The sequence below is a fragment of the Protomyctophum bolini genome (assembly GCF_963924005.1).
Source record: "Protomyctophum bolini genome assembly, chromosome: 13".
NCBI classification, from domain to species: domain Eukaryota; kingdom Metazoa; phylum Chordata; class Actinopteri; order Myctophiformes; family Myctophidae; genus Protomyctophum; species Protomyctophum bolini.
The window spans coordinates 27,405,354-27,428,690 of NC_137874.1; the positions used below are offsets into that span (position 1 = coordinate 27,405,354).

The window sequence follows — 23,337 nt, forward strand, 5'->3', positions numbered from 1 at the left end:
TTACTCCATGGAAGTCTGGAAGGATGCAAATCAGGAATATACTGTAGGCACGGCGGCACAAACGCCACACAAAGCTCTACCAACAAAGCCGATAGGTCCAGTTGGTCCAGGGGAGCCGATACTTCCAACCCCAAGCACAGAGTTACACATTTCCTAAATATATATTGTCCTCTCTTTTCCTATTCCAACTGACCCCCCCTGGTGTCCTGTGTGTTCTTTTGGAGTTTGCCAGTCCTATACATATACTGTACATATTACACACTGCAACTCTCTCAGGAGCCAACACCCCCACCCCTCACGGTATGATGTAAGTATAAAATGGCTGCTGTGTGAATGTGGTCAGTAATCAGTTCAACTCCATGTGGCTCACTTCTTTCTATGATGTCTGTGACAGAAGTGATCCAACTCATTGCCCATCTCTGAACCTGCCAAATACTAGCGTCTGGCATGCTCTAGTAGGATTCTGTTTTCATATGCTGTGTACAGTACTCGCCCTGGCATAGGGTATTACACGCTCCATGTTGAGGCACAGATCACGTCAACGTCGCCATGTTCAGCTATCAGGTTACAGCTGGCCGCTGCCAACAGCTGCTTCAAAGGGACAATGTCATGCAAGGACATTTCAGGCCGCTCAGGAATAGGATCTGCATTGTATCTGGCCGTGTTAACCCCTCATCTCCATTCATCCCTCCCGCCTCCTGTATAGGAGCGAAAGAGGCTGGAGTCCATCCTGAACCTGTGTGCCGGATACAACCAGGAGGACGGGCCAGAGGAGCTGGGCCACACAGGGAAGGCAGGGACGAGGGAGGGGCATGCCAGAGGCACCTGCCCCGAGTCTGGAGGTGGGCCGACTGCCCAGGGCGGAGAGAAGGCTCCGAGGCGGAGAGAGAGTGACGAGGAGTACCAGAGAGAAGAGTCCAGCAGCACGGAGAGCACCCATCAAGAGGTGAGATACAGTACAGCATGGGTTTACCAAACTATGCAGCTCCCAACCCCAAAATAATGCTTCCATTGACTCGCGACCCTAACCTAACTCCGGAGGTAAGTTTATGCACATAAACGTGCACGTTTGGTGCGCATTCGTCTGCACATGTAATGCATTGTAAAACTTTGGGCTATGTAGGGGTTTTGTAACAATTATGGTTAGAATCAGGGGTCATCGCCATGCTGGCTTTCCAAGGAAGCTTTGAGAAGGAAAGGACATGGTCACGTGACTGGGCTGCGCCATGACACTTCCATGGATGCTTTCAACTACACCAGGAAGTTCGTCAGAATGTACTGGAGTCATGAGAGCTCATTGACCAGCTCATGAACAAACACTATTTCTGAATGACTGAGACCTTTTGTAAAGTAATAGCTTCTGGAAAATAACAGAAGACATGTAACACATTATTGTCTGCTGTGTTGCTTTTCGATGTGTACACTGTGTTATTTTATAGAGGTATGGTATCTAAGGGCGGGTTCGAAAATAGCGCACTGAGTGCACTGTGCAATGCAAATTAATAGGCGAGTGCGCTTTGGTGCGATATTTCCGAACGTGCCCTTAAGTGCACAAAGCACCTTTCTGAACGTAAGTATCGCGAGACTTTCCACCGTTTCCTGTCTGTTCGTCAAATCTCACGATACCTCCAAGCCAGAAATGATACCTGCTGCTGTTTAGATCCTCAAATACAATTATATACTGTGCATTCTGTGCACATCGAAAAACAAGTGATTCGAAAACAACCTGTGATATGTCTTCTTTTATATTCCTGAACCGATTATATGACAAAGGTCTACATTGTTCAGAAATAATGTTTGTTATGAGCTGGTCCAGCCGGCTCCATTCACTGCCGTGTATTCATTGAACTTCCGATGTGAGTTTTGGCTCCCATGAAAGTGTCCATGAAAGTTTCATGGCACAGCCCAGTCATGTGACCATTTCCATTCCTTCACTAAGCTTCCTTGGAACTTTCATAGCCTTTCCTGGTACCTCACTTCCTTTTACTTTCTTCGGTTAAAATTAGGGATGCACGATAATTATCGTCCCGATAAATTGCGACCCGATATTAGCAATTATGACGTCATCCCGATAAATTCGATAACGTTATAATAGCGCCGATAATATACTTTATATGGGCTCGAAATTGCGATCATTTTGGACGCAAATGCGCCTGAAATTTTATCTGTGAGACATAAAAATATAGTTGGTAGCAACTATGGGACTACCAATCATTTCTGTGGTGCGCCCAAACGCTCCCCGAGTCGCCAATCTCTCCGGAGGAACGGCTGAGACGAGCGAGAGAGAGACGCTTCTCCACTCTGTCTGTTGCAGTGTGTAGTTCCATAGCAGGCTAATAGCCCCGCCTGCTTCTCCTCTCTATCTCCCCTCTCTCATTTCACTCACTGACTCGCATTCATACGAACGGTGACAGCAGCTGACGAGCGCGTATTGGTGCTCGTTCATTCATCGCGCTGTTGAATGCGTGTCACTCGTTACCGGTTGTAGTTTATTAATTTGCTCCAGTTGTGTAGCATTGTGAAACGCGACGCGACCGTTTTGGTTGAGAAATGTAGAAGTAGTAGCTGTTTGGCTACATGATGCTACAGACCATGCTAATGACTTATATGCTAACAACAACGTCTATCACTGGAACTTGGATAGTGTTGTATTTGTGTTTGTGCACACACACACAGACAATAGTGGTTCTCAAAGTGGGATCCGGGGAGTCAGAGTTTACAAATGGAACGAAATTGACCCTTACAGGTCCATTTGGTTCCATTTGTACCCTCTCAGAGTTGACATTGATTTTACGATATAAATAAAAAATTATAAATTGAGGTCCCTTATGTAAATGGCATTAAATGGGGGGTCAGTAGCCTAATGCATGTCAAACTGGGTGTCCTTGAAATAAAAATGATGAGAATCACTGCTAGAGCCCTGGCATATATTTTCAAATGGGTGTCTGTGGGCTAACAATTTGGGGTCCTTGCTCCTTGACATGGAAAAGTTTTGAGGCCAACTGACCGGACACACACAGACATTCACAGACATTATATTGTTGTTTTTATTCATTTAAAAAAATTCACACCTGTGTGAAGTGAGGGGCACTCTTATCATCATACGTCATCTGGCCAATCACAATTTGCTCTGGGACTCCCAATTTATATTGTAAAATCAATGTTATTTTTACTCTGAGAGTATACAACTGGAAATGTTCCATTTGTACACTCAGAGTTACAGACCCATAAGGGTCCATTTGGTTCCTAACTATATAATTTAGCTGGGGACCCCCTGGAACTCCCTCAGGTACCCCTGGGGGTCCCCGAACCCCACTTTGGGAACCACTGATATAGCCTACTATACTGTAATTGCTTAGGTCAAAGCTGTGTTACATGTACCGTTACTCACTAGTATGTATTTTTTATTCATGTCTATATATTTTTATTATCGGTTATCGTATCGGTATCGGTCTTGAGAAGCAAGAAGTTCTCGATATCGGTATCGGTTTCAAAAAATCAATATCGTGCACCACTAGTTAAAATAGCTCTATACTATAGTACTCATTGCTCATCTTTGTCAAACATTTTTGCCAAACATACACATTTTGCCACAGACATACAAAATGAGCGGACAATACTATTAACAGAATACCATAAGGAGATAGCCCTTAATGACCATTACAGGTCAGTAACTCTGAGAGTGTGTAAATAGAACCAAATGGACCCTTACACTCTCAGAGTTATGGTGGACCACTAGTACTAGTTGGACTCCTATGTGCCATGCATTGTGTCATAGTAAATCAGTGTATACATACATACATATCCGGAGGAAAACCAGGAGACTTGACATTCAGTAATTGGGTCTTATGATCAGTGTTAAAGTGATCAGCTAACTTTGTGTTCCTCAGTGTGAAGAGCTGTTGGGATATAATGTAATGCCTGGAGGAGCCAGCAGCCAGGACCAGCTTCACCTGGAGGATGAGAGGAACATGGTGCTGTCCAGAGTGGACCAACTGAAACACACAATCACTGAGCTGGAGCAGCACATACAGGAGACCAGACAGGAGGTTAGCGCGCGCACACACGCACGCACGCACGCACGCACGCACGCACGCAGGCACACACACACACACACACACACACACACACACACACACACACACACACACACACACACACACACACACACACACACACACACACACACACACACACACACACACCGCGAACAATAGCAATCACACTGTATAACAAAACGTCTCTTGAATCAAATTACTGTTATGTGTATCTGGTGAAGGGATTGTTTGCAGTTTCCATTCTATTTGTTTGATATTTATTCAGTTTACTGCTGTGCAACACAATGCTATTACATCACATGACATGTAAATCAGATTAGCTTCGCCTTGAAAGCACAATAGCATTCTAACATAATTGGTGCAAATCCTTGATTTCTCCATACTGAATTAACTGAAGAGCTTATCTCACAAACAATCAACATAGTTATTTAACCACTCAAGTACCATTGTATACTTTTTAATGTTTTACAATTGTTTTAGGAAAATATTTTATTTATTTTATTCGTATTGAAAATATTCACCTATAATGATGACAAGATAAGACACGTTTATTATCTATGAAGTGATTGTAAAACGCTTCCAAACCCCCAGGTGGAGATGGAGCGAGCTCTGCTGCAGGGCGAGAGCCAGGCGGAGCGGGAACAGGTGGAGGTGGAGAATGAAATGATTGCTCAGCTGCAGCTCCAACTCAGCCAGCTGGACAAGACCACCCAGAGAGACAAGAGCAAGGTGGGCACGCAGGGCAGGCTGCAAACAGTAAACATAGCCCTGTCAACCCAGTCTGCACTGTCCGTCACACACACACACACACACACACACACACACACACACACACACACACACACACACACACACACAAGCACACGTACGCACGCAATTACTTTACCTTTTTCGCCTATAGGCTATAATGACATGAAATAGGTACTCCAGTGTTAAAATTATCAGTTAACTTTGTGTTCCTCAAGAGCTGAAGAGTGAAGAGTGTGCATGAGAATGTACAGCACACTAAAATAGTTACGTGTACTTGTGTGTTCATTCGAACATGCGTGCATGAATACTGATGGTCTGCATGACGGGGGACGGGGGATGGGGAGGGAGAGGTGTAGGGGTTGAAGACACACAAATCCAACCTCCTGGGAAATTTGCAACCAAACCAAGTCAAACGTCGAACATTACTTTGTTCAGTACAAATGACCACCATGAAATCTCCACATGAGCTTGATGTCATACCCACACAAAAAGTAAATGTACGACGAACTCTATGACAAGTTGATTTAAATTACAAAAACATACCGTTGACCTTGTAACTGAGCCATGCGCTGACTCGAGGCCTTTGCAAACTGTTCTGACCCTAACATGTATGTACATACGGTATGTACCCACTTGTCGTTTTAGGTCTGCTTATGCCGTTTATGCAGTCGTTGTTTTGCGTGTGGGTGTGATTTCATTCATTGCATTAATCTATTCTGAAACAGTTTTGCCGTCTCATAATTTAATGCTACTGAATTGATTGAAGCCTGGCTGTCCATAACGTCCTGATGACCTCTAACCTCTGCTTCATTCATATATTATACTTAACATGGAACGCTTGGCTGCATGGATTTGAGATGGCATTTGTGTTTTGTTTTTCTTCCTGGGTTGGCACGTGTGCTGCTCCACGTGTGTGTGTGTGTGTGTGTGTGTGTGTGTGTGTGTGTGTGTGTGTGTGTGCGTGTGTGTGTGTGTGTGTGTGTGTGTGTGTGCGCGTCCGTGCGTGTATGCTATGTGTGTGTGTGTGTGTGTGTGTTTGTGTATGCATTTACACATGCATGCACGTGTGTGTGTGTGTGTGTGTGTGTGTGGGTGTGTTTATATGTTTTACGTGTGTTTTAGGGGAGGGCTAATGTGTCGGCTGAGCGGCAGCTCCTGGACAGACAGAGGGAAGAGTACAATGAGCTGAAGAGGCAGTTTGATAAGTGTGACTTGTCTCTAAGGGAACAGTTGCAGGAGCGACTCTGCAGGGTCAGTGTTCTCACACAGCAGCCCACTGGCTGGCAACAGTGAGTTATACTACGCCTAGTGACAGACAGAAACGCAGGCACCGCACGGCGCACGCCTAATAGCACTGACTTATACGTACTGTAGTTGCGCATGGGGTCACAGGCACAGGTAACCGGAAGAGTGGGCACCTCAGAAGTCTGGGCACCTCCATGTTAAATTGACTATTTTCTCCAAAACTAAAATAAAGAATGAAATAAATGTATGACTTGGAAAATGGTCTGAATAAGGTCAAGTATAATGTATGTATGATTTGAACATTTTGTCATTTAAGGCCTAGCTATTCCTATACAAAATCTGTGGATAGACAATCATTTATGGCAAAAACAGTTTAGGTCTGATAATGATGTACCGTGCATGTTCAAATCATGTACCCGGCTGTATACATTATTTCTGACCATTTTCCAAAGCATACTTTTATTCTTAACTTTTTCACATTTAGGAACAAATTGCCGATTTCACATTGCCCAGACTTCTCAGGTGCCAAGTTCAACTCCTCCTGAGTCCTGTATCTGTCACGCACCAGAAATTGCAGATGTACAAGCTCTAGTAAACTTGTATTTCCGGTACGCTACACCTGCGTGCAACTATTTGAAGTATAAATCAGGCTTAACATTAGCGCTGTTTGATGCACTCCAAACAGAGCTATTGGTAGTTTGCTTATTGTGCACTTCTACTTCCCCTGCTGTGGATCTCTTTTTACTTCAAAGCTGGTGGCACATTTGTGAGGTTCATATTAGCTCTTTGCATGTTTGTGAGATATGAATAGACACTGTGTATGTGCCACTTCTTGTGGTTACGTCGTCTCGCTTACCTACTGGGAACTCCTATTTGCAAGTCTACTAATGCATTGCTATTAACACTCAGCACCCCGCCTCTAAGAGCTTGCTAGTCACTTGCATATTAATATTCATCATGAATGACGGCCTTCTTTTGTGAACATTACACTCATTTGGCAATAAGGACAATGGTTAAAGGAGAATTCCATGTTAGAAGGCTTTCTTACCTTTATTTGTAGTTGTTACGTTCCCACCAAAGAGGTCCAGGTGTTATCTTGTGCAAAAGCGCATTATTTCCCCTCAATTAATTTAATTGAATTGCATTGAATTAAATGGGGCATTGGGGTGTTGTGCTAATTCGCTTATTTCCATCACTCAAAAATAAATGTCTTTGTATATATCCTCTCTTCATAATGTAAATAGTATCCCAAGCGGCACACTTTACTACTTATTTTGATGGAAATAAGCGAATTAGCACAAAAACCAAACCCCCATTGAGGGCTTATATTAGGGGAAATAGCCAATAATGCACTTTTGCACAAAATAACACCTGGACCTCTTTGGTGGGGATGTAACAACTACAAATAAACATAAGAAAGCCTTCTAGCATGGAAGGCTAAAAATATTTGCTCTCTTCAGCGTGTTCAAACAGTGTGATTATCCTGCGTGTGCGTGTGTGTGTGTGTGTGTGTGTGTGTGTGTGTGTGTGTGTGTGTGTGTGCATGTGTGTGCGCGTGCGTGTGTGTGTGTGATCAGGAGTCTGAATCTCTTGAGAGTAGGACCAAACAGTTTGAGGATCTGGAGTTTCGTCAGCTAGAGGAGGAGAGCAGTCTGGAGGAGAGGAAGGAGTTGCAGACCTCCCAGCTCCTCCATGAGCGAGCTGAATACCACCGCAGTATGACCCACAGGAAGGTACAGGCTACATCCACACTGACAATTCACTGTTATGTTTTTAAATATATTCAATACATGAATATATACAAATATACAAAGCTATATTTTACTTTTCCAGTTTGGATATTTTTTTGGGGGGGATGTGTGTGTATATAGCCTATATATTTTTTGTTGTTGTTGTTGAATATATATATATATATATATATAGTTATATATATTTATGTGTGTGTGTGTGTGTGTGTGTGTGTGTTACACAACAAAGAAAAAAAGAACAATGCAGCATATTGTCATATGTGGCCGTGACGGTGACATTGGTGATTAACAATAAGATGTTGCTGTTGATTGATTCCCTCCAGGAGAGGGTGGCAGCTCTGGATGCTCAGGCCAAACAGATGGGATTGCAGGCAGCTCAAGAATGTGAGAGAATGGCTAAAGACAGAACCCTGGCCCTGCAGCTGCTGCAAAAGGTGACATGAATGTTCCTCTATTTTACTTGCATGAACTCTGACTGGTCCATTTTGTATGATATCCTGTGTGATGCTCATGGATTGATGTCGATGGTCACCATGGCTATCCACCAATAAAACTTGCATCTTCTTTTATAGCCTATTGTTATCTTTTAATTATTATTATTAGTTACCCTACCACTTAGTCTCTACCGGGTAGAGGTAAGGGTACAGAGTCTACCATTACCTGTGTCTTTGCTGCTTTGACAACTGAATTTCCCTCGGGTAGTAATAAAGGTCTATCCAATGTATCTATATCTGTTACGTCTGTGACCATGCTGCATGTGTATTCTAGGAGAAGGACCGGTTGTGTTCCCTGGAGAAGAGGTACCATGTTCTGACAGGAGGAAGAGGCTTCCCCAAGCCCCACAGCAGCAGCCCCAGAGAGGTGAGCAGGAGCCCACAATATCACAACACCTGAGGCCCATTCTAGTTTTCACACTTTCAAGATTTTGTTGTACAAGATCGCAGTGTGTATTGGATATTGTATATATTGTATATCTGAATAGCCAAGTGACACAGATGCTTACCCGGTTTTAATGGGTTAACCCTCTAGACTTAATAAACTGGACTCAGTTCCAGTTTAGCTCTGTACTTGGACCGCTGTTCTAAAATCAAATTTTGGCTAATGTCCCCCCAGAATAATAATGTTGAACAGTGTTTTTAAATATATATAAATAAATGAATCGACACAAAAACAATTCTGTTCTAATTCACCCCCCCAAATTAATATTTGTTTTGATTATTGAACCGATGAGTTGGATTAACTGTTACACCTCTACAGGAATCTCTTCACATCAGCGAGCCTGACCTCGCTAATGAGGAAGGTCTGCTTCCTAGCGCTCGCTCTTCTCCCACCTCCTCCTCCTCCTCCTCCTCCTCCTCCTCACACATCCCCTCCCCCGAACTCTGTCCCGAACCCTGTCCTGTTAGGCCACAAGAGGTAACACACAACAAAACCCTCCTTCAGACTAGAGCCCGGCCGATATGTACTGTACGTCTGGCTGATATATCGGTCATTATTTGACTTATTTTCTCAAACAGAAAATTTGGTTGGTTAAAAGTGGTAGTCGGTGGAGTCGGACTCAGAATTCTGTCATCGTTCGGGCTCTACTTTAGAAACAATCTAACAAATGTGTGACAGCCTGTTTGTACACAGTAAAATCCTAAGCAAAAAGTGTTTGCTGACTAAAATGAATGAGCACGACATGCAGTGTGATGAAGTGAAGAAGATTGTGCTGCTGTGTTTTTACAATTGCCCAAGCCTCAGGTTGTATCAAGTATAATCTAAAGAAATGGCTTGGGTTCATTCTGCTCACCTCATATGGAAACATATGTCATATGAACATTTTGAAATGTGAAATATACATGATATTTATTTGTAAGTCACTTCATAGTAGCTGGATGATGTGAGAATGTGTGACATTAGTTACTACAATGAATATTGACCTCAAAGGCAGAGTGCATGTGAGAGGGGTTTGCAGTGGGAAGCGATTAAGCGAATCGTGTTTGTAGTATTTCTCCGGTCAGTCATTTTCTATATTCCCTGTGTTCTGGCTGTTGGTTCAGGAGTACCTCAGGCTGTCTGATGTCTATAAGATGTATGGAAACGCTTCTGTCCTACCACACCCTCCTCCTGCTCCTGCTACTGTCCACTGCCTTTCCTTGGCCGTAACGTTAGCCCCGGCTCTGCCCTCTGAGGTAGAACCACTGCCTGCTCTTTGGCATTCTCCGTTTTTCAGTAACATATCTCTAACTTATGCTCTGTCGTACCATGGCGCCGCAGGCCGGAAATAGCCAATCTGTAAGCTCACAGCATGTTGTGGATGGGACACGTTGTGAGTTTATAGATTGGCTATTTTCAGCATACGATGAAGTATAAATCAGGCTGTACTGTGCCCAACATAGTACCACTGATGTTGTAGGCTATACATGGTTTGCTTGGAGAGACGTCTTATTTTCTGTTTCTGCTCTCTTTCCCTATATCAAATCATTGGATGGGTTGGTTGTTTTGTTGCTGATGATGAAGGAGTACATCACAGTCAGTCAGTTAAGCCAGATCTACAGGATGCAGATAGTTGACTCCGCCTCCTCCTCCATCCAGTCATTCCATCTTCCTCCCCCTGTTCCCTCCTTACTGTGCCACTCAACTGCATGTGGCCCTCCCCCCTTGCTCTCTATGCAGGTGTGTATGTGGCCCTCCCCCCTTGCTCTCTATGCAGGTGTGTGATTCTTGCCTATCACGTTCACCTATGATAACCCCATTTTTCCACAACTGACCTCGCTTTCAATTAATTGGAAAATGATTCTTGCTTTTTCTTTACTTACATTTAATTGCTCAAAGAGGAACAAATATTCTATAAAAAAGGGATTCTGGCTTTATTATTGTTATTATGACAAAATAATAATAATAAAAAAAGGTAATTTACCCTGAACTTTACATGCTCTTCTTTGCCAGTGCAATCACCATAGAACAACACAGGCTTAATATCGTACTCTCAAGAATACTGCTACTGTCCCTTTCCCTTTTACTGCCTGCTTGGAATGCTGCTCTTTTCTCCTTTGGCTGAACACTTTCTATCATCTCAGAGCCAATTTGATGTGAGCAGGCAGGCCATGCCTGCACTGAACCTAGAGAGGTGGTACCAGGACATCATGGCTCTGGGAGAGATCCACCAGTCATGTCCTCCTCCATTGCCTGCCAAGTCTCTTTCCACACGCAGACAAGGGCAGGTAAATTCTCGCACGTCACTTTTTCCTCTCTCATCTAACTGTGTGGATGGGAAGACGACAGATATGTGTATGGAACCGTCAATTATTTGGTTTGATTGGTGTTGACTCAATGAGATGCTAACTTTTTTTTTCACTGGGCCGTATACTTAAACTTGTGATTTTTTCATATAGAAAAATAACATGAACTGAATGAATGAACGAATTATGAACATATAATTTATATGTATAAACATTAGACATTGTCTTGCTACATTTTTGTTCTCAAGTTCTCAATGCCAACTTGCATGTTCTGTATTTATCAGTGGTCCTGCCACCTCAAACCAACCAATATGTTAATAGTAGATGGCCTCTAGTGGGCAAATGAGTGAAATGCAGCCTATTCCATTCCATGTATTTGTCACTCACTGCTAGAAAAGAAAAACTTAGCAGCAGTGGGGGATGTGCAATAAAATGCTCACAATCGGGTATGAATTGGCGGTATGTATTCGTATATGTACATCATCAGCGTTCGCAGCAAATGTCTTTAGCACTTAGCAGCAGCAATGTGGGATGTACAATGGAGAATTTGATCTCCTACCCCTGCCATCTCAGCCAGGCCGATGGGCCAGGAGGCAGAGATTATGTTTTTGCCACGTCCATGTGTGTCCCCGTGTGACCGCCTCTGCACATGCAGCCAATCACAGACACTGCTGGACTGATCGGCATGAAACTGCATACCCATCCCCAGTAGGCTAAGGAAGAACCTCCAACCCATCTTACATCAAAACTGGTGACCACGTGGTCACGCTCATGTTACTATGACTCAGCATAACCGCATAACGAGTTCCCATGTGCAGCTATACGCCCAAATATATGTGTTGTCTATACGGCATTCTAATTATTTGGGTCCATGTTTATTTCCTGCAGCTACTGATTACAACACTGCAACAGGAGATAAATTAGACCTGTGTAGAATTTGTCTCTACACCTCTGTTTGTAGGTGTCTCTCAATCCAAGTGAGAAGAATATTAAATGCAGTATTATTTTCAGGTATTTCAGTGCAAATCAGATGGAGACATTGGACAGATGGCATCGTACTCTTTTGCCAATAGTGTCGCGGCACCGCCACACTCCAATGGAGTGGAGAGAAATGCGTCCAAAAAGGTCAGTGTCTTAATCACGCACATCTGACAGAATGTATTGTATTCAGCTTGAATTACTTCCTGTCATTGCGTCTGATGTCTTCCTTGTGTGCTATGCTGGGCATGCAGCTGGCGTTAAGAGAACTGTCAAGTCTTCCAGACATGGACTCCAGGAAACAGTTGGCTCTGCAGATTAAAGGTAATGCTGTCCCTCAGGGATGATCATGCATATCACATTTAATGGCCTATATCAAATGCTTTATTACTTTTATTTTTGGCAGATTGTTGACAGGTTGAAAGGACTTTCACTTGCATGTCGTTGTTATTCACAACTTCTGGACACATAATTGTAAATGTAGACCAGTTTTGGTCATGCAGTGAGCAACGCAGTGAGACTTGAAATTTGCTAGTCATAGATAATTCAGCCTTGTTAACCCAAAATGTATTGGTAAGCATTAACAATTTAATGACTATATATGGAGACATTTTTAAAATAAAATATATTTTAAAAGAAAGTTGCGAATAGACAATGACATGTATTGATGTATAGTTCTAACCCTAGTGTCCCTATTTCTATCTAATATCTTCAAAAGTTTTTTGATCATTTTTAATAGTCAAATCGTTAAAGGTTAAAGCCTCTTGCTCCTGGCCTTTTAATGGGAAAGGGGAAATGGTGTGTCTTCTGCCGGCTATGTGTGTTGTCCAGGAGTGACAACTCTGTCAGAAGACCAAAGTAGAATGACATGTAAAGCAAAGGGTGGCAGAGACCCTCACAAGCACTAGAGGGCACTGCAATCCTTCCAGTGGTGGACACAAGAAAAACTAAAAATGAGTACCGTATCTGTACTTTACTTAAGAATTTTCATTTAGGATACTTTTTCTTTTCTCCAGTTCACTACATTTCTAGCAAGGAAAAAGGTAAATTATGAATTAACCACCTAAGTTTTATTTCAAATATATTGAAATTAGCAGATCTACGAGACTGATCACGTCTGGTTGCTGCTGTTTTCACTATCATTGATTTATTTTTCTTCTGGAAAATGTCTAAATCTCACTGCATTGATATACAAAAGAAGATACTTTGTAATTTTGAATACTTCAGACAGAGCAACTTTCACTCGCAGTTGAGTAATATTTTGTCCAGAACCGTAGTTTTTAGTACTCAAGTACCGGGACACAGTACTTTGTCCACCATGTTGTTCCTCAGTGATCTCAAGAAATCATTTTGGCAGTGGTGGGAAATGTACTTAAATTAAAAGTATCAATAGGCCTACTACAATGTAGTAATACTCTGTTACAAGTCAAAGTCCAGACAATCAATTCAACATTTGTACAAAAGTAGCCTACTTGGTATCAAAATGTACTTAAAAGTACCAAAAGTAGAAAGTACTCATTATGCAGAATGTCCCGTTCACAAGTTCTTATATGTATACAAATTATTTGAAAATAGCAGATCTACATGCTCACAATTCTTCGTCGCACCGCGATGCATTGTGAGCTTGATGATAGGCTATTTTCAAATGGCTGAAATGTATATAGGGCTAAAGTGGGTAATGCATGTTTTGTAATAATAATAAAAATCTACAAAGTAATTAGTAACTAAAGCTGTCTAAATAAATAATTGTAGATGTACTGGAGTAGAAATAAAAGTACTGAAAATTGGAAATACTTCGGTAAAGTAAAAATACCTCAAAATTGTACTCAAGTACAGTACTTGAGTAAATGTACTTTAGTTACTTAGTTTACAACACTGCCTTTTGGTCTCACACACACAGGCGCTTCTCCTATGGTCCATCACTCCATTCTACACCACCAGACGCCGCCTAGTGGCAGCCAGGCATACGACACCCTCAGCCTGGAGAGCTCAGACAGCATGGAGACCAGCGTCTCCACTGGCAACTCCAACGCCTGTTCGCCAGAAAGGTGAGCGTCTGTGGAGGGAAGGAAGACGAGGCTTCTGGCTCTGTTTCCATGGGAACACTCAAGTCTGCCTTGTCTCCCCGAAGAAGGGTCACCAATGCTTTGTTCCCCCGACAACATGTCTGCTGTCTTGACTAGTTGTTAACGCTGCCTGTTGCCATGCCAACGTTTTCAAGTTTTTCAATGTTTCACAAGAAAATAGTTTGCTAACATTTAGTCAAAATGTAAGCCAGTTCGCTGGTGTTCACAGCGGAGCTCTAAGCGCTAGAAGAGTTACCACTCACTGTTTTTATTTTATTTTATTTTTTACAGTTTGAATTTTTAGGTACATCTATATCGTCCCTGTGGGGGAGGGAACGTTATCTCTATAATTCGACTTTTTATGTTTTTTTCATCAGTCAATGCTGTACTTTGAAACTACAGTGTCACTCAAAAGTAGTAAATACAGAAAACTAAATCAAAGTGAAATGGTTAATTGTTACTGTGGGTTTTCATACATTTTATGAAAACCCACAGATACAATTAACCATTTCACTTTGATTTAGCTCAATATTTAATATTGAACCAATGAAAAGTATTTAACAAGAGCTTGTGAGTGACTACATTCATTTTTCCATCTCCTGAAAAGTAACCGTTTTCCCTTGACAGCTGCATAGTGTTTATTTCCTTGTCTAGCCTTGTAGTGCAGGTGTTGCAGAGCACCCACTTTGAATGATATCATCAACCCATAATCATCAGTAGGCCATGTAATGGAGCAAGTATAGGCTCTACTGGAGCCTACTTCGATTAGGAATCGTGGAAGTGAAATTACTTCTACAGAAGCAAAAACATCGTGAAACTGACCGTGAGGCTGGTTAAGACTAAGGTTAGCGAGACTGAGGTTATGGTTAGGGTTGGTAATAATCAAACGCAGCTCGCGGAGTTCAGTCAGTCAACCTCAAGGGAGGTCTTGCCATGCTCAAATGCCCTTACTATGCTCAAGGGGTTAACATGCTGCATTACTATGTGGGAGTATACGTGTGTACAAGTCTCACACGTCATTCGCCGATGCGGCAGTCAGCTGACTAATTGGGCAGGCTACTTAAGCTCACTAGACTCCATGCTCTTCCTGCCTTCCTCTGCTCATGGTTCCCGGTTGTATGTGATGTTTTCTCCCACCACCACCCCAGCACCACCGGTGGGCTCTGCTATCTATGCTCCCCATGGGGGGGTTATTGTATATCTATCTCCCTGCTCTTATGTTTTATGTTGTTGCTAATCATGCCGAGCAGGGAGAATTCCAGCAGAGCCGAACGCCAAGTCAAATATCATATGCACACTCATTACTCATGCTGCAATAAATATTGTTTAATCTATTCGTGAGTTGTCTGACTGAAATGCAGTTGGCCCTCATGCCCTGCCTGAGGGCCACTATTGAAAGTGTTCTCACCTTCTCTATGCTTGTATGGTTTGGTCACACAACCTCTCAAGACAAATCAAAGCTGGAAAGAGTAGTACGTCGCGCATCAAAAAACATAAGATGCAGCCTCCCTACACTTTCCTCACTCTATTCCACCAGAATAATTAGGAAGGCAAATAAAATCATTGCAGACAACTCCCATCCTGCACATCACCTCTTCAATCTCCTCCCATCAGGCAGGAGATATAGAAGTATCCAGAGCCCCTTTGCGAACAAATATTTAGTTTCCCATGTGGGAGACTCAGATTTTAATGTCTCCATGAGAGGTCAGAAGGCGGGTGAATGTAGCAGAGTAGCCTAGCAAAAACAGGAGACCCATGTTACACATGGTTACACATGGCTCACACTGTGTGTGTGTGTGTGTGTGTGTGTGTGTGTGTGTGTGTGTGTGTGTGTGTGTGTGTGTGTGTGTGTGTGTGTGTGTGTGTGTGTTGTAGTGGCTGTGGGCTGGAAGCCCAGAGGATAGAAGACATGGAGAAGCTGTTAAAGGAGGCTCAGCACGAGAAAGCCCGGCTGATCGAAAATCGGGTGAGTTCTCAACAGCATTTCACCCCAAAAGCCCATAAATGGTTTCTATTTGTATTAAACTAAGTAAAGACCTGTGTTTAAGGGTCTGGAAATCACAGAGGATTATTATAACAACAAAAAACTACTCTTTAAGAAGCTGTTTGTATATACACATCAGGGACATATTTTACAAACCCCCCTGATCGGGATGTGTCGACTGCTGACGCTGAGGCACTTTGTTTTGCAATATTTGTCTGCCATTAACACCCCTTTTATCCCTCTTTACTCTCCCATTTCTTCTCCTCATATCCCCATCTGTTCTCCCCTCTCCTCTCCTCTCCCGCTGCTCCCAGGAGAGGGAGGTGCAGGCTCGGCGGCAGATGTTGGAGGAGGAGCGGAGGAGGCGCGAGGAGGCCGAGAGGAGGCTTGAGGACGAGACGACACACAGACACAGGCTCGTGGAGGAGGAGGTGAAGATGAGAGAGAAGCACTTCTCCCAGGTCAGTGGAGCAGCAGGACAGAGGGATGAAACGAAGGAAGAGGGTAAGGGCCCGGGGGGAGGGGGGCGTTGGAGGCAGGGATGAGAGACTCAAAGGGGGGATGAGTATGAGAAGATCAGACGAGTGTGTTAGAGAGGAGAGAAGAGACACACAGAGGAGGTATGGGGTTAAAGCAGGTGGAGATGGAAGGAGGGGAAGGGAAGGGAAAATGAAGAAAGAATGGAAAGGGGGAGTAGAAGTAGAGCAGCAGAAAATTGTTGGCTCAATGTAAAATAATAATACAAATCATCTTGCCTGATCACGACTTTTCTTGTGTGACTAAATAAAAATCAATAATTATCCAGTTATGCGCAGCAGATCCAATTTACCACAATCACTTGTATATTAAGCTTTTGTCTTTTTCTCCCCCGTCTGCAGGCCCGTCCAATGACGCGCTACCTGCCTAACAGGAAGGAGGAGTTTGACCTGCGTGCTCACGTGGAGTCATCGGGTCACAACATAGACACCTGTCCCTATGTCATCCTCAACGAGAAGATGTGCAAGGGCCATTTGGTCAAGATGGGGGGCAAGATCAAATCGTGGAAGAAACGCTGGTTTGTCTTTGACCGCTTCAAGAGGAACTTCAACTACTACGTGGGTGAGGCCCCCTGCATTTAAGCGGATTAAAAGTGCTGCGATACCTCAACAGCTTGAATTTTAAAAGCAAAAAAACTTTGGTAGGATTCTTATTCTTGTCAAAAGAGAAAACCTATTAACCAAACGTGCACCCCCAGTGCATGCAGTCTTGGCTAGCACTTGTTATCAAAGCCGTATCAAAGATACAAAACAAAACCTGGCCTTTTTTTCTGTTTGCTCCTCCTACATGCCATAGTATGAGTTAATTAACACTCAGACCCTCAGTGCTCTAAACACTAGGCAGCATGTCTGTGGGTTTAGTGACATCAAAGCTTGATTATGATTCTCCTTGAATCACAAACATTCTGCTTGGCTTGGTTTACACAGTAGTGTCATTATTTCTTTATGATTAAATTGATCACTATTGTGTACAGAACATAGACATTCCAAAGTATTTGTTTATACATGTTGACCTTCCATGTGAAAAGGTTGCCAGCACTCCCTCAAATCAGACCTGTTGTTCTAGGTTATTTCTTACATGCAAGAGTTACCTACATGATTATTTGGTCAAGACTTCTCTCTCATATGTAGTAAGATCATGTGTATCCTAATTGAAATTGATTTGAAATTCATCACACTGATAGTATATCAGACTGATAGGAGCAACCGACTTTCGAGAAATTAACTTGTATGTCCAAAACTTTAACACCTACTACTTTTCAGGAAAAGGAAAAAACTGTGTTCCAATGCCCAATGCAGTTATGATGTAGTGACAGACAGCTATGTAATACTTTTTGTTTAAAGGAGGGAAAGAAATACTATACTATACTAGCTATCGACATTCTACAGTTCACAATGCAACAAGTTGAGAGCTTGTAGATCCTCTATTTTTCCAACACTTTTTAACACTTCGACACATATACTGAAGTATAGAAAATGCCATTAACTTGAAAAAAACATTCAAAAAAGATCAAGTATGAAGATACAAGGTTTCTGCCTGACAGCGGCGATATCCTTATCACTGAGTCCCTCGTTCTCTCTGCTTCTCTTTCTACTCAATTGCCTAGCCTTTTCACCCCCTCACTCCTGATGAAGATCATGGTGATGATGATGATGATGAAATAAGATGCAATACCCTCTCAAGATGTGTTTTTCTTGGGGAGGAGGGCTAGCTCCTGGCTTCTTCGGGACTAACGAAACAAACGCAAATTTCAAAAAACATTTATCTCATTACTAAGCAGATTTGGGCGTGCGGAAACGGGAAGCAGACGACAAAATGTGGGACGGATTTCAAAAGAATGCCTTTAATTGTTGCTGGATGTTTGTTTTATTGCCGTTCTGGAAAAGATGAAAACAAGAAACGCTGTTTATTTGAACAAGAGCAAAATTCAAAAACATCTTTTTTTAGACGTGTTTTCCAGTGCAAGAGATGTTGGACAGGAGGGGACGATGCTCTATCTCAGGGGGGCCTCTGGCACAACCCCCATTTAATATCACCCAAAGAATGATGTAGCCTAATTATCTGACATTGGGTTCATCCTTAAAGCATCCTCAGAGTTATCTGGAACACAATCACTTAAATGCCTCAATCTGGTGCAACAGATATAATTTGGAGTTGGCTCCCATAGAAGTGGTCTTAAGATCTGCTCTACAGTATGGTCTTGAACCAAGGGATAAACTTAAACATCCATGAAAAAGCTTTTACTTGAAAAAGCCTATTTCTTGGAATTAAGATCTCAAAGAATGAAACTCATAAGAAAAAAAATCACACAAGTGAACTGAGTGGTGCAACTCCCCCCCTCTCTCTCTCATTAGCAGGCAGGCAACAGTGCAGCACTATCTCTCTCTCTCTCTGTTTCTGGCACAACATCGCCCCTACTGGTACTCATAGTCACGTAGGTTAACGTCACATAGGTTAACACATAGGTTAACACGGACATTGCTGTTCCTTGGAATGGTTGCACCACTCAAAAACAAACAAACAAATCTAGGCTGATAAACCACTAACTCCCGATCCCGACGACATTTGCCACGTGTCAACCCGCCATCTCTCTCCCCATTTCCTGTCACCATACTGTACGCTATCTTGAAAGAAATCTTGAAAAAAACCAAGTACAATTTGAATAAGTAAGTATTTAGAGTCACTTTGACTCAAGTGCTGACTTGTTATACTGTCAATTGTAAATTGCAAGTCTTGGTGTTGCTACAGCACATCAGTCCAAGACATAATATCGGGCAGACAACTCATATCTCCAAATATATATATATATATATATATATATATTGGTAAATTACGTCATACAGTGTCACAAAAATAGCCAATATACATTGTGAGCTTGTATTAAAATATTAGCTATTTTAGCTATAAAACAAATAATAATAAGTGAAAGTGAAAGCTATTGAACCAAAGAAAGTATTAATTAGAAGCAGGCGTAGGCAACCTTAGGCACGGGTGCCAACATTGGCACAATGGAAGGTCACTGGCACACCTACACACACACACACACAGACACACACACATACATACATACATACACACACACACACACACACACACACACACACACACACACACACACACACACACACACACACACACACACACACACACACACACACACACACACACACACAATTATTCAATTAGCCACAATTATTATTATTATTATAGTCAATTTAAGTCCCCGCACTTCTGTATGCAAATTACATCATGCACATTCAGAACGGGTAAGGACTAGTCATTCTGAACTCTGACTGGGGAGGGATAAGAGTCTATATGTGAAATAAGATATTTCAAAAGGTTGTATAAGGTATGTATATGGAAAATCTAAATGGGTTCAGTATATTTTTTACTTTGATGTGGTGTCATAATGTTGATACGGCACACTGGAACCCATTGGAACACATGGACAAGACAATGTCTTATCTTCCTGTTTTTTGTCCTCTTCTTGCAGATAAGCATGAGACCAAGCTGAAAGGACTCATTTACTTTCAGGCTATTGAGGAAGTTTATTACGATCACCTACGCAGTGCCACTAAGGTAGAGAACGCTCATATTTTACTATACAAATTTTACCTTCATATTTCTTTAATACATGAATAAACAGAATAAAATTTGTTTTGTATCCTACAAACTATTTTCTATGGCAGAGTAGTACATCAGTGATAATTAGAAATTACATTTCTACTTCACATAGGCTATTCTAAGAAACGTTATTTTTATCTCAATCAAACGATTAGGATGTAATAGTCCTCAATAAGAGCAGCATGTAATGACCTAAACAATAGTTTAATAGAGGTTATGCACTATTGAGTAATGGAGTCCAGTTATTATTGTATTATTGCAAATTGCTGTTCATGCCACTTGTATACTACTGACTTTCAAATATCAGATTCAGCAAATCAACAAAAGTCAGAATCTCAAGGCACACCTGGTATTTATGATAATAAATAATAACTAGAAGAAAGGTGCAATTCTGGGAAATTGCAAGTGTGGTTGCACTGATGCGAGTCACAAGGAATCCACTGGGAAGTGAATTCCGTCTTACCATTTATATTATATATTGTGATATCATGTGAAGCATGACAACAGTGACAACAGTGTGTGAAGCATGACCAAAAGCTTAACCTTTTAAGTTAACAAAAAGCAGGTTCACTTTGCTGGCAAATAATTCTCGGATAGAGAACAATAGTGTTATATAGCAACCACACTAATAATAATAATAATCATAATAATAATAATACATTTAAATGTTCCCAAAATAGGAACACAATGTTTAAAGTGGTAAAAAAAAGGTAGTGTATAATTTGGCTCTTAATTGGGAAATGAGTGCCCACAAAGTAACTTAAAAGCAAATCATGCTCGTTTTATAGCTGTATAGATTGGAATAATAATTGACTACCACAAATTCCCACGGCACACGTGGACAGTCCTCGGCACACTGTTTTGGAACCGCGGTTACACTGTATTGTGAGGAACAGAACTGTGAGGAAAGGTGATGTGTAACAGGTGTAGTTTGTTGTTCTTGATGTACCACGTCTCCCCTCCTACCCGTGTGTCCTGTTAATCCTCCAGAGCCCTAATCCATCTCTGACATTCTGTGTGAAAACCCACGACCGCCTTTACTACATGGTGGCCCCATCTCCTGAGGCCATGAGGATATGGATGGATGTCATAGTGACTGGTGCCGAAGGCTACACGCAGTTCATGAGCTGAGGGGACGCTCAAGAGACACACCTGGGTCGTAAGAGAGACATGTCTGAGCAGCCAGACACCTGAGCTGTGTGCTGCTGTACCACTCCCAGTCACTGCCCGTTGAGATGGGGGAGATTCACCTTGAGGGGATGTGATGATCATGTGACAGATGGACATCTGAAGGAGAGATGAATAATCTGGAGCTCCCACAAAAAGCCTGATGCCTTGAAGCAAATGAAGGTTTTACCATAAAAGGCCTGTATTTGTAAGTGATAATTGTATTTATATTGTCTTAAATCCAGAATAAGGTAGGGGGGGGATATATGCTGCCTGGAAATGGGTCTATCAAAGGAACTGTGTATAAAAAGGATATGACATAAATCACATTCTGTTTGTATTACCAAAGATAATATTACAATTACTACAGTGCTTGTTTCAACACAGATCTTACTGTTATATTGGTTTTATATATAAGAAAATTAAAGAAATAAAAAAACAGCTCACATTGTTTACACTCCTAACATAAACATTGTATTACATATAATTGATTCTGCTTCTGATTGCATTTTATTTCTTTATTTTGCAATCTGTTCATTTAATTACACAGAATTGATTCTGCTTGTGATTGCATTTTATTTCTTTATTTTGCAAACTGTTCATTGACCATTGTTATGATTAACAAGGAACTTAATTTGGTAAATATTTCAACAATAAATTAATAGCTATGTTTTAATTTCTTTGCAGAAACAATATAAGTGTCAGACTATTGTAAGAATATTTGTTTTTATACTGTTCAATGGGCTTTCATACACTAACACACAATGAACATACTTGTATTTTGTAAACACGTTTATGTCAGAGGAAACATTCTGGCAGTATTCTAACCACGGGAACCATAAAATGGAGAGAAGGAAAAAAATAATATTGTAACATTATCACATACATACTAAATAAAAATGTCTACACATTCTTTTTTTTCTGATAAGTGTGTGTGTGTGTGTGTGTGTGTGTGTGTGTGTGTGTGTGTGTGTGTGTGTGTGTGTGTGTGTGTGTGTGTGTGTGTGTGTGTGCGTGTGTGCGCGTGTGTAACTGCGTATATAGTTTTTAAACGTATGAACTGGAGGTGCTCCGATCAGGTTTTTTGGGACCGACCGGATCACTGATTGTTTTTCTCACGATCGACTGCCGATACCGATTTTGTCCACGTCCAAACTGTTCCAGTGTGTGTGGGGAGGAAGGGGAGAATGTTTAGGCCTGTCACAAACATGCAAGACGATATTATACTATATATCTGATTGACTTTTATACCACTTAAATGGTATAAAAGATGGGTTTCTCTAGATCGGGTAATTGCCGATCACCAATCGAGTAATTTGGAATGAAAATCGGCCGATCACTGATCGGTGGCCGATCGATCGAAGCACCTCTAGTACGAAAACATACTTAATTAGCCCTCATTAACCATAATGAACTGCAGTTTCTGAATCAAGATCATGCTTGGTGTCCCCTTCAGTAAAGATTTAACAAATTGTATGCTGTGTATCTTTGCATTATGAGAGTATAGTGGCTTAATTAGTAGTGTTGCTGTCAACACTGACTATCTACATGATCTGTTATTAAACTGCCCCATATACAGCATTCATTCTTTGGTTGCTTCAGAAAATACATATTCTGCTTGGCCCTAAAGTATGTAAACAAACAACAGAAACACAGCCTCCAAACATCATGTACTGAAATCAAATGCAATTTATCTACACATGATTCAACACAGAGAAATTCTTAACAGTTTTGAGAAGACAGCTAAAAGAAATCTAAAAAATAATCAACATAGATTCTCTGCTAAAGTGACACTATAGGCCAGGGAACATTTTATATGACTATTTTGTCAAAATAATCCTTCTCCCTTGTGAAATAATGCCAGTGCACGAGTGCATGCGTTGACAGACGGTAACTTCTGGCTGGGCTGTAGGCCTATTATATTTGATTACCGGTAACCTAACCCTTAAACACCTG

General features: G+C 41.7%; 1 protein-coding gene across 11 annotated transcripts in view; it reads left to right on the top strand.

Moving 5' to 3' along the window:
* Positions 1-22,291, top strand: part of phldb1a (pleckstrin homology-like domain, family B, member 1a) — a 38,281-nt gene extending 15,990 nt beyond the window's left edge. For 5 of the 11 annotated variants that reach the window (XM_080780710.1, XM_080780707.1, XM_080780712.1 and 2 more), the window contains 19 exons: positions 707-946; positions 3,891-4,049; positions 4,650-4,787; positions 5,931-6,059; positions 7,631-7,786; positions 8,125-8,235; positions 8,570-8,662; positions 9,059-9,217; positions 9,844-9,975; positions 10,304-10,459; positions 10,864-11,007; positions 12,037-12,150; positions 12,258-12,327; positions 13,904-14,051; positions 15,945-16,035; positions 16,368-16,514; positions 16,932-17,151; positions 20,084-20,169; positions 21,205-22,291. In XM_080780710.1, the coding sequence (XP_080636836.1) occupies positions 707-946; positions 3,891-4,049; positions 4,650-4,787; positions 5,931-6,059; positions 7,631-7,786; positions 8,125-8,235; positions 8,570-8,662; positions 9,059-9,217; positions 9,844-9,975; positions 10,304-10,459; positions 10,864-11,007; positions 12,037-12,150; positions 12,258-12,327; positions 13,904-14,051; positions 15,945-16,035; positions 16,368-16,514; positions 16,932-17,151; positions 20,084-20,169; positions 21,205-21,345 (2,634 nt within the window). In that variant the 3' untranslated portion in view covers positions 21,346-22,291. The remainder of the gene's footprint in view (positions 1-706; positions 947-3,890; positions 4,050-4,649; positions 4,788-5,930; positions 6,060-7,630; positions 7,787-8,124; positions 8,236-8,569; positions 8,663-9,058; positions 9,218-9,843; positions 9,976-10,303; positions 10,460-10,863; positions 11,008-12,036; positions 12,151-12,257; positions 12,328-13,903; positions 14,052-15,944; positions 16,036-16,367; positions 16,515-16,931; positions 17,152-20,083; positions 20,170-21,204) is intronic. The other 6 variants (XM_080780714.1, XM_080780715.1, XM_080780713.1 and 3 more) reach the window with 6 other exon arrangements.
* The last annotated feature ends 1,046 nt before the right edge of the window (positions 22,292-23,337 follow it).